This window comes from Schistocerca nitens, chromosome 12 (genome assembly GCF_023898315.1).
Source record: "Schistocerca nitens isolate TAMUIC-IGC-003100 chromosome 12, iqSchNite1.1, whole genome shotgun sequence".
In the NCBI taxonomy this organism is placed as follows: domain Eukaryota; kingdom Metazoa; phylum Arthropoda; class Insecta; order Orthoptera; family Acrididae; genus Schistocerca; species Schistocerca nitens.
In genome coordinates this window covers 18,127,211-18,139,646 of record NC_064625.1, presented here as the reverse complement: position 1 = coordinate 18,139,646, position 12,436 = coordinate 18,127,211, and the positions used below count along the sequence as shown (strand labels likewise).

At 34.9% G+C, this 12,436-nt stretch overlaps 1 protein-coding gene across 3 annotated transcripts in view; it reads left to right on the top strand.

Annotated features, from left to right (window-relative positions):
* Positions 1 to 11,221, top strand: part of LOC126215347 (uncharacterized) — a 286,938-nt gene extending 275,717 nt beyond the window's left edge. For 2 of the 3 annotated variants that reach the window (XM_049942032.1, XM_049942031.1), the window contains one exon: positions 6,478 to 11,221. In XM_049942032.1, coding sequence (XP_049797989.1) covers positions 6,478 to 6,710 — 233 coding nt within the window. In that variant the 3' untranslated portion in view covers positions 6,711 to 11,221. The remainder of the gene's footprint in view (positions 1 to 6,477) is intronic. The other variant, XM_049942033.1, reaches the window with a different exon arrangement.
* The last annotated feature ends 1,215 nt before the right edge of the window (positions 11,222 to 12,436 follow it).

Below are 12,436 nucleotides of genomic sequence, written 5' to 3'. Positions count from 1 at the left end.
CTAACCGAGAAAGTGTTTACAGCTGACAAAATTTTCTACATATTAATTTTTTGTTTAAAATTGTGGAGCATTTACCTCAATCACATTTGCTTGAAATTGGCAAAATTATGTTTTGAAACCAAAGTAAAGCAGTTATTTTGTCTTTTGTTTTTCCAGTGTAAATGACCATAAGATATGGATGCTATGTGCAATATGACTATGACAGCTATACCATTTTAAAATTGAATTAAAAACAGTCCCAATCACAATAAAATATTTAATGGCAATGGTAGGTGGTTTTGATCAAAATGTGACACTCTGCAGACTGCATTACAGCATGATAACAGGTATCCAGGATCCACAAATATCGATGTCAAGCAGTTAATGTTCGTGGACCTACAATACCTGCTCTGTTCCCTACTATCGCCTGACATGATGGTGTAATATGGTCTGAAAATGGTCACATTTTGACCAAAACCAGTTACCATTGCCAGTAAATATTTCATGGTGGGCAAGAATGTTGCTAATTCCATTCCAAAATATTTTATCAAGACGGTACTCGTATTTCATGTAAAATAACATACATGTTCAATTTCTGATCCCAATGTTCCCCAGTGACACATTGATCATTTCGCTGCTAGGAAAAAAAATAATTAAATTTGCTTCCAGTAATGGCTTCAACTGCCCTCATTTATTAATCCAGAAATAAATTATATAAAATACTACCAGTAATGCAGAGTCCATTTTAATTTGATGCAATTTGGTTTTGGCCCATCCCCCTGTTGAACGATTCAAATGAAAATGTCTAATGACAAAACACATTTGGTTTCACTGCTTGATATGCGTGGTTTTATTTAATACACTTTAATCATTTCTGAGTACATAAAAATAATGAGTCATTAACCTGAAAGAGAAATCCTTCACATCAGAAAATGTCATTCATGTGTTGAGATATGTCTCAGTGTGCTTCTAACATCGGCTTATCAAGTATGTAATATGGATATCTGTGTGGCTTTTTGATTTTGTTAAATACAATGTTCACTGTTAAATTCTTTAAGACATCAAACTGAGTATACTTTTGTCAATAGTAACAGTCAACCATTATTACAAAGATAAAAATCTTAAAAATTTGCAGCTCTTTTTTTATTATGTTATGCAATAAGCTTAGGACATTATTAATAAGTGTCTCTGTATTAGTAGGTGTCTATGTCAATCCCCATCCTGATCTCTTAAAAAGTAGAATTGTCATTAGCTAGAAGTTTAAAATAACTTATTCTGTTGTTTAACTTTGTATCTTTTGTATATTAAGTGTCTGTTAATGGCAACAATAGCTTCAAGTAAATCATTCACTATAATTTGCAGTGAATGCATTTTGACAGTTATTGAATTTAACACATTAATTCCCTGCTATTGATGTTGTCATTGTTCCTCTGGTTTTTTGTAGCAGTATAATATAATATTTTCCACAAAATATCACGCACTAAAAAGATACACATACACAAGGTGATGCATGTATTCTCTAGCATGAACAGTGTTGTAGATTTGTCCTGTAGTTCAGTCTTAACAGATAAAATAGTTGGGTGGTACTTCTTTGGTGTAAATTAATGACTGTAGCAGAACCATTATGATAATTTATTTCTGCTTCTGGAATTTATTAAGGGCTTGCCGTAACAGGTGGCGATTATGAGTTTTAGGTAGGATGTCTGAATCAATAGAATAATTAATTTGGTGTTTTGACAAACATTTGATATTTCAAGTGAAAATGCTTTTGACTTTTGATTTCAGTGTTATATTACAGTCTTGTCCTTTCTCATACAGTGTTAAAGTTATTGCTGTTCTTTTTTTCTTGTATATAAAAATTAAACATTCATCACACACATGACACAGGAATAGCAAGCATTTCTCGATAAAGAGACTTATCACTATAGTCATTTTGTGCACTTCTAACAGCTTCTCATAAAAGGGCATTAAAGTTGTTGGAGTGCATGAAATTTCAAATAACAGTAACTGAAATAGTTGAGGTATTGTAGGAGTTGCTTTTACAGGCAGAAAGTGAAAGGATTTATCAGCAATAGATGAATATTCTACCAAGTCAATCTACCACATTTATTTGAACAGAGGTGAATGCCTAGACATGAATATGACTAGAGAAATAAAAATTACACAAGGGACAGAAGAAGATTAACATTCTGAGTAACATATTGAGATTCCCAACACAGTAGGAATAGTAATGAAAGTATAGAAAAAAAGTATGAGCCAGTACATATAACTACAAGGAAATGAATGGTAATCTTCTCTCAACATCAGATACAAATGAATGATGGAAGAACTTACAAAACGATTACTGAACACAGAGAATCACTAAGGCAAATTGGGTATGAAAAATTAGTCATTCTAAAAGAGGATTGGAATAAAAGGCCCTGAAATTCTAGATAGAGGTGCATTTTAAAAGAAAATTCTTGACAGTCTTTTCCAGAGGAAATGAAAAAGAAAACTAAACTGATTTTTGTCAGAGGATTGGAAACAACACCACTCTGATTAAATAAAACAGAAAAAATTGGAAACTATGGCAGGAAGATACTATTAACATTGTTGTTGTTCAGGAGGATACTATTAATATTGTTGTTGTTGTGCATTTCAGTCAATGGAAATTTATGGTAAATTCCTGTGAACAAAGGAATCTCAGGAAGCAAATGTTGTCACTTGTTTGAGACTTACTGGCACCCTTCTCTAAATATTTTGTGCCTTTGACATACTTTGTTATTGTACATAAGGAAAGTAAATGTACTGAATTATAAGGTTCTCTATATGAATCACACAGGTTTACGTATAAAGAGGAAATCAATATATTTTGTTAGCTGCAGGCTAATATGACATTATTGCATTGCGGCAAGAGTAATAAGTAATAAATCTGTTGAGTTCAGAAACAGGCAAAGGGCAATAATGTTTCATGTTCAGCAGAAGGCTCAGTAGGTATTCGAAATGCTGAAACATAATCAGAAATGTGTGTCCAATGCACATTTACCCCCACTCAGAGTAATATTCCACACTGCCGACAACAACTTTTGCAAACGGCAAATGGCAACACACAAAATGAAGAAAGTACTGAAACCATATATTGCCCAGAATAACATTGACCATGTACAGGCGTCTTTTCTAAGACATCCACGGAAATCCATCTTCATGTCAATATATATAGTTTATGGTGACATGCACAAACACTTCCATCAACAATTGCTTCTTGTTACCCTGACCATGTGTTATTTCTATTGGGGCAAGATGCTGAGCTTGCATTGCAACATTCTAATAAAGGATCAGCTACGTTCACCTTGTGGACACAACAACATTTCATATTCATGGCAAAGTACACAGAAATGGTTGCAGAATGTATGGAAATCAAAACCTACAACCCACTGACTATGAACTTAAAAGTCTAAACATGAATATGTGGTTCTACCCCATAAAAGTAATGGGCTGAGAACTGTGAATTATTTGTCTCATTATTACATCCACATCTATATCCATATCCTGCAAATCACTATAAAGTGCCCGGTAGTGTACATGTAATTATAATTTAATTAAGAAGCAAGCTGCACACTAAAATATGTATGATATAACCTCATTGTTATGAAACAATAGCTAATGCGGGACAATAGCATAACTACATTAATATGATTTTTAATGTGAATATCTGTCAGTGGAAAACTACCTCCTGTTCAAATTAAAGAGTTCATTTTAATGAATTTTTCCACTGAGTATTAATGTCTGTACATCATATTATCAAGGAGCTTCTGCCAAACCCCTTGCCACATCCATCATACAAGCCCCCCTCCCCCACACCAAGACACTCTCTTTCTACACTCTAAACCTGTGCCCCTTCAATCACCACCCAATTGCCTGTAGCTTCATCTTAAGAATACTCTTGTCTTTTACTTTGGGGCTGATTTCTGTTTTCATATATTGGGGAGTTATAAATGAAATCAGTGAGTAAGAAGAATAAAATTGTCTCCTTTTCTTCTAAAATGATTTTTCTTAATATTTTTTTCATGAGAACATCATAATTTTATAGAAGTTCAGGAAGAACATTAATCCATGCAGATTTTAACACAGTAAATAATATAGTTATTTTAGTTGTGTAGTACACATGTACGAATTATTCTTTTCTACAACTTCAGACCGTACATTATGTTACTTCAACTTTCCTGAGAAACAATATTGCACTGAAAATAAATATTACATGTTATAATCAATATGCCCATGACATTAGCACTTGATAATATGTGTAATGAAAGCGCCAAGCCACAAAATTTATTTACTAGATAATAAACATGTGTACTGCTGTATAAATTCATATCCATTTTTAATTTTAGGAACTTAAAAAGAGTCCGCTTTTATTATGCATAGACTTTTATTACTAATTTTAATTTCTTTGAATTTCAGCTGTTTTGTCACAAACTATATAATATCACTTTTTAAGATGTTCAGAGTCATCCCATTTGGTTGGAATTATGTTTCTACACTTCTGAGTGTACTATTGATGTAGTGAGAATTTATTTCACAATTTTCAATCAGTGCAGGTATTTGATCTCCAACCAAAAATTGCCTTGTGCTTATATCATTAGGCAAATCAGCAACATGGAGTAAAAATAGAATACACCCAGCAATGAACTCTTGAATGTTGCTCATTTGAAGAATCAATATGCTTTTTAATGTGTTCATATCCAGACATCCTACATATGGCAGTTGATATGTATATGAGATGTGTTCAAAAAGCATCACACCTTTGGGTTACAGAAATACATCTATTTTGAATTAGATGCACAGAACCCTAACCCCTTTGAAAATATTCTCCTCGATAATGTGCACAGTCTTCTCAGTGTTCCCACCATTGTTGGAAACACTCCTGGAATGTGTCTTTTGAAATGTGGATCAGGTAGGCCATCATGTTGTGCAGGATGTCTTCCCTTGACTCAAATTGTGTTTGTATAATAATTTATCATGTCACCATCTCTTACACATATATAAAATGTTCCCATTACCTATTTCAGCAAGCAGTTGCCATCTTCAGATATGAAACATCCACTAAAGAGCTCCATATGGAATATATAACAAATACAGTCCAAACATCATGAAGTCAACTAAAATATCTCAGTGAATGTTCATCATATTGTCACATGGTATTTTCCCCGTGTTATGATAGGATGTACATTCATGGAAATATTTTTGTTGGCTTCATGATGTGCAAAGCGTTTAATTGTATTTCTTATATGTTCTGTAGAGCACTCTTTAGTGGATGTATCACATCTGAAAATGGCAACTGCTTGCCAAAACTGGTACTTTGAATATTTCATATATGTGTAAGTAATAGTGATGTGATAAATTATTATACAAACATTTCAAAATGTCACTTACTTCCAATCGGCAATGTGTCAATTTTTAAAAAAAAATCTTTTTCCTTTCAGTGGAATTTTTAGCTCAGGAAATAGCCAAAAGTCACACAGAGTCATGTTGGGAGAGTAGAAAGCCCGAGTAACCACAAGAATGTTATGTTCAGCAAGGATGAGCTGAATGGGCAGATCCACCATCACGATAGAGCTGACAAGATTTTTCTGTTCGTGGATGTGGTTGTTTGCATGCTGCAAGGTGTCATGAAGGTGACAAATGACCTCTCGATAGTAATCCTTTGTGATGGTTTGGCCTTGTGGTGTGGAATTGTTATGCACCTGGCTTCCTGTGAGTGTGCCCAAGCGCAGATCACTGTCCACTGATTTGCAGACAACTTTGAAGCAGTTACACCACTCCTTATGCATGATGATAATACCAAGAATATGTTTTTTTCAAGGATGACATGTCACAGATGCAACAGACGTTTATTAACATTTTAACATGCACTTGAGAATGGCTACAAAGCCAAAATCATGTAGGTGTAAAATAAATGAACAATTAACATTTAAATGGAAAAAAAATTGATAAAATAAGTAAATAAATAAAAATAAAACCTTACCTATGAGTTGATCATGGCATTGTTTCCAAAAGACTGTTGTATCTTGTGAATATTTTCCACATGGGTGTCACCAAATTTTTGGCAAAATCTGATGCAATATCATTGCTCAATTTGTTCTGCCATTTTGACAATTATTCACTACAAGTCCCCACTCACAGCCGACTGCCAGCGACTGACGCTTTCTGCCGGCAGGTGAAAATACACGACTGCACACGATATCCCCCACCACATCTCCACTGAAGAAAGTCTCCCATACTCGATGATTTCTGCGGAAAAGGAGAAGGTTTTTAAACACAGCTCATAAGTGCCTTTGAATGGAAACAGTTAGGTGCATAAGAGACTAAGTTATTGAACAATAGCAAACAAAAAGGAATAAAATTAAAATTAAAGTCTCGGAAATGTTAATGCTAAGTTGATAGCGATTATATAGTTGATAAGTAGAGCAGTGTCTGAAATTATGAGGAATACTACAACAGTGACATTTTTTCACGCAGGCGGCGGTTCCCGGCGGGGTAGCAAAGGCAGTAACGTGTCGGCGACATCGACACGCTCTCCGAGGTCACCCGCAAAGCCTCCTCCCAGCCCGCTGGTCAGCTCAGCCCACCCACACAGTCTGGCAGCTGTGGCCGCGACACCTGCAACCACGGGCTCTGCACCCACGCTCGAGAGCGTCACTGTCGAGATACGTGGCAGCAGGGCAACGACGCCACAGCAGCAGCAGTTGTAGACAGTGTGCTCACCTCCCAGGAGTGCCACCTCACAGCAGCCTTCGCCCACCCACAGATATGATCACCTTTGCCTGTAACCTGGTCACTGCGACGTACTGCAGCATCTTCACATCAGAAAATCATCGCCGTCTCCTCTGCGTGGTCCTTGTACATATAATTGACAGTAACTGCACGTTACATAAATTCGAAAAGCAATCGCAATGGCCAACTTAGGGTGCTTCCAGGGAGAGGTAGTGCTGTAAAAATCACCAGAAAGAGAAACACAACAATTGTTGGCAATATTCCCAGTTTTGGCCAGTTACATACTAGTAAATAAAAACTAAAGTTTTTACCTCTCTCTAGAAAATGTCACTGAAAAATGAGAATGATGTGTTTCCAATTAGGTTTTGAATTCTGTAGCAAGTGTTGCTCTTGTGTTGTTTGTGTGTGTGGGTGCATGGGTGAGAATGTTTATGTACACATACATGTATAACTGAATGTTTGTGGCCAGGCAAGAATTTCATTTTTTCCTTTCTCTCTGTGTCTCTCTCACAGTATTATTAATGTTATGGCATAAGCCTTGCAGTCATCTCTTACATAACACAACAGTTACATTTGACATTTGATTCTTATAGCTAAATGTGTAAAATATAGCCTCAGTAGGTCACAAATTGGCTATGGGACAGTAGTGAAGCTGACATTTTTAACTACCAAATTTTATATCACTTTTATAATTGTAAACAAATGCACTATACACCTCACTTTCCTGTTAACGTCACTTTGGCAACATTTTATGGTGTCTGAGAAACCGACATAGATACAAAAGTAAGGTGACAGTGTTTTATTGACACCATTTCACATGAAGCAAACCTGTGGTGTCTATACATGGCATACAATACAAATATTCAGAATAGTCAAATAAGTACTTACATGGACAATTTTACCTCCTCTGTTTGAGGTTATTAATATAATTAACCATTAGAGGATAGCTCAGTAGCAGCTGCGTTCTGAAAATTAACTCCAAGCTATCTTATACATACAGGACATCATCAGAAGACTGCAGCATCCAAAGCATAAAAACCTAGCAAAGTCCTTTCATAATATTCTGCAATATTTTCCTGAATGCTAGTTGCAGCAACTCACATCTTTGAAGAGCCCATTCAGACCAGGTTACATGTAAAGGGGTCCACGAATTTTTCTTCAGTTCATTTGGCTTAATACTTCTGCCAATGTTCCAGGCTATGAGCAGAAGACTAAAAGTGAATTTAGCACACACCTTCATAACTTTAGAAGTGGCTTCTCAACTATGCAAAATGAATTGAAAATTCTACCATTACCTTTGCTACGACACACATTTTCTCGTGTATAATGAAGAGCCTTATTTTTTCTCAAGGGTAGCAATGCAAAGCTATGTGATAGTACAGAGGTTTTCAGTAGACATAGATCACTATGACTTGATTGTTGCTTCATAGCTAACAAAGGCATTTCAAAAGCCATAGCACAAATATTTTTTGTGGAAACATCTTTACCAAGGACATATTTCTTCAGATAGCTACAATCTCAGCCATCCATTTCTGTGATATTGGTAACAAATCATAACTTCTTCAGAATTGGCCAAAACTGGACTACAAATATATATATATGATGTAGGAATAGGTGCAAGTCTTGTGCAAACACTTCTCTACATTCTTAACGTATTAGGCTCTCCTACCGAAATATGAAGTTCAATGAAGAACTTCGTTCAACAGTTTCTTTCTTTGTGTATTACAACACAAAGTGCATTATGCAGCACATACCCACATGCACCTGTTGCCTGTGAGATGAATTAAAATAATTGTCTCTATATATTAAAGTGATTGCAGTATGATACCCAGTTAAGTGCAGATCAGAAGATCTTAACATCTTCTGAATGAGTCAAAATAAATAAAAGCTATAGAGAAAGACCGTTATTCAGTGTTGTCAGGAGGACTCAGAAATTATCCTAAATAAGATTGTCTGGAGCTTGAGACTCGTTTGAATGACAAAAATTTATCATATGTACTGTTGATGTTAATAAACTGTAAGCATCAAACTCTGGATGAAATCAGGAGTAGTACTAAGTTTATCATGTAAGTGGAGAGGAAATGTGATTTATACAAGGGACCACCTGCTGGACGTGTATTAACTGTGTCTTGTCATGTTGAGCCTCCAATTTGCTGTGTGAAAAATAGTTTTTCTTATTAATTTTTCCCCGTACAGTACAACGAATATAAGTGAGAAACTAAAGAAATATTATCTCCTTCTGAGAGACATGCTTGATTTCCCATAGAGGGTAACAGCTAAAATTCTAAAACCAATATATTGTCAGTATAAACCTCAGCTTTTTAAAGTTAAAAATTGAAAATTAATCTCATAAATATTCTCTTATATTGTCTTTTTGTGTGTGAAGGGAGAGCCCTTTACCCATATTTTTCATTTAGTTCCATTGCAGTGCTCTTCTGGCTGCATTAGAGCCCAGCATGAAGAAATTTTAACCAATTTGTAAAAAAAAAAGACAATGAGAGACCTTTCATTTGGATTTAGCGTTTAGAATTCACATGAAATTATTGGTTCTACGTGAAAGTTTGAATCTCTTACTTTTAGCTCGAAATGCAATTTCATAGTAAAGTCATTTTCACATTGCATTTTCTTAAAAGTTGCCACATTTGAGAATATATATTTTATTTTGTAAAATTCTTGTGAATGCTTCAGATATTCACAACAGAGCAACAGCTTGTGATTAATCATTGACATGGTCACCTTTCATATGGTTTGTTGAATAATGTTTCCATTCAAATAGAGAACTTCTCACAAACAAGATTCAGATCTGCTATATACAAACATGTCGCAAATATTGCATGTGGATCTCTGTATGTGGAGATTATAACTCTTTGTTAATTACACTGTAGTCATACTTTTCATTATAATCTAGAGTCTAGTGAAGTTTTTGATTTTTCTACAGTACCTCACAAATTTAATTTTCTACTCTTGATGCACGCGTTGACCCAAAGAAAGTATTTTTGTGCCTATTCTATCCAAAAACTTCAGTATAGTTTACAATTGAAAATGTACAAAAGTAAGATAAATGCACAATATGTAATTAGCCATTAGAAAGATTTTAGCACAAGCAAGCTATGCAGATGATAAGTAGGCTAGCAGTTTCTAAAATTGTGAGTGAAAATGAGCAACAGTAGTCAGAAGCATTTCAGAAGATGGTAGCCCTAAGTCTGAGTGCCTGAAATTAGCATAGATACAACTTCTTATTTGATAAACAATTTTAAATAGATACATTTCGTTCTCATCTGCATTTATACATTGACAATTTAAAAAGTGTCATCTAGAAGTAAGAAAACCTTTCGAATTTGCCGCTCATGTAGTTTGCAGTGGCATAGTGCTAACGGAAAATTAGGGGAAGGTTTTCTCGTTAGCACTATACGCTGTTTAGTTGCTATTATTGCAGGAGATGGAGCATCCGATAACAATCAAGTATATTTGTAAGTGATTATTAATATAAGTCAATAAAACTTATTTTTCTGTTGTCACAGTTTTCAAATACTTGGTGAGCTATCACATGTACATAAAATTAATAGCATTTTCTCAGTAGCAGCTATACTTTTGAGAATCTTTGCAGTTTTGAATACTACATTATAACATTCATATACTAATGCTGCTCAAGGACTATATATACATACATATAGATACTGAATTTGCCCGAAGGGGATGAAGAATCCTTCTGACAGTTATAGGGTATGAACTATTATATAAATATTATACTTGAGACGTAGATTTTAAGAGTACTAAACTTTTATTTATAGAGATCATATAAAAGTTGATAATACATGAAATGCTATTCATAACAGATGCTAATAATGCAGTTAAATATCTCTTTAGTTTATTAAAAAATATGGTTTAAGACTTTGAGAGATTTATGTACATTTCTCCTAAGCAAAGCAAGTTAATAAATATTTTAAATAAAAATTTCTTAGAAAAAGTTTAATGTAATGCTTGAATCATTGGGGAAGAGGTTCAAGTATTATCATTAAACATCTTTTTTATAACTTCCAGTTAAACACTTAACTTTAATTAGTATCACAATTGTAAAACTTCTGGGTTTAGCAAATGGACTTTATTCTATGAGAATTTGTTAACATTTGTCTTTGACCAGGAATTTATAGTTTATATATATATATATTATTGCAAAATGAGCTTTTTTCTACTATCTGCTATTAAAAATAGCTACTACACAGGTAGAGTAGACTATGCGAGTGAAGTTTTCTACAATTCCTTCTCGATTAGATGCAGTCATTTATTTTTCTTGTGAATAAAAATTATAGAAGATGCATTACTTGCACAATATTTGTGGCTGAAAATGAAATGCCTCTTCTATATGTACAGAAAATGATAAATAAAAATGAAAACATATATGAAATCTTTTCTTATTCTTGGTAACTTAAACATGTAAAAAAACTAAAGATTTATACATGTATGAAAGATGAACTTATAATAAAAGAAACTGTCCTCTTACAATTTTCTAGCAGTCATTTTATCTACAACAGAGGAACCTCACCAATACCACATTCCTATCTTGTGTCTGTGCTGCCTCTCTCCCCCAGCCATATGTCACCCTTATCTCCCACCCTCCATCCTGATTCTAACTTCCTCCCTCAAGTTGCCCACTTCATCCATTACAATCACAGGTGTACAAATTCTCCTTCTAGTCTGCCTGCCCCTATCTCCATTGCAACCATTAAAGCGGCTCGACCTGTCGCAATGGAAACACAAGAGTACATGTGTACTGAAGCACGTTGGTTAAAGCAGTCCAACTTAAGTTTCCGCAATCGTGCCGAGTTTTGAGGGACCCATTCAGCCTGTTGTGTCTGCCAACAGATTGCAATAACAATCCAATGTGACTGATCAGGTACGTGTTTGCATAAGTAGTTTCATTGCAGCTCATTTATCATAACGGTGGATGCAGCAAAATAATCAAACCATACATAAAGGAGATTGAGGAGAAGTGATGAATTGGGGAATATATGGCAGTCACGAAGCAGAGTGCAAGTCCAACTGGGGAAAAGTTGTCATATGTTTATGAGGCAGCTTGAAATAAATCAGTAGGTGTCTCACAAGACAAATTGTGAAAAAGTTACTAGACACTTGTGGTGAGTAATGATATTATGGCAAAATAATAACATTTAACACCATGTTATCATAGTGTAATACTTTATTCACTTTGTGATCACAAAATGTAACAGCACAGAACAAAGCTAGACATCAAGTGAGTTCAAAGATCATCATAAAGAGAGATCACACAGATCAATGTATTGAACCACCAAGGGAAGTGTGGAGCATAGTGTAGAAGCAAAAGGAGAAGGGAATTGTATCAAGGATGTGATCAAGGGAGACATAACATAATATTTCATCCACGTTGGTTGTCATAGGGGATGACCGGAATGGGAGAGTGGGATCTGAATAGGAGCAGAAGGGAGGGACTGCAGACGGTTGCACAGAATGACAATTGACAGTATACCATACTCGTCGGTAAAAGCTCAAAGGGAGCCATTGACAAAATCTTTGGGTAAGTGAATAGCTTGGATGAGTGTGAGCTTAACATCCTTAGATTTACATACATGAAGAGGCACATAAAAAAACAAACAAATAGTCATTATGACGTTGCACTGAAATGTCGTCCAATGGGAATGCCATAACTTCGACAGTAAATGTGGTCATA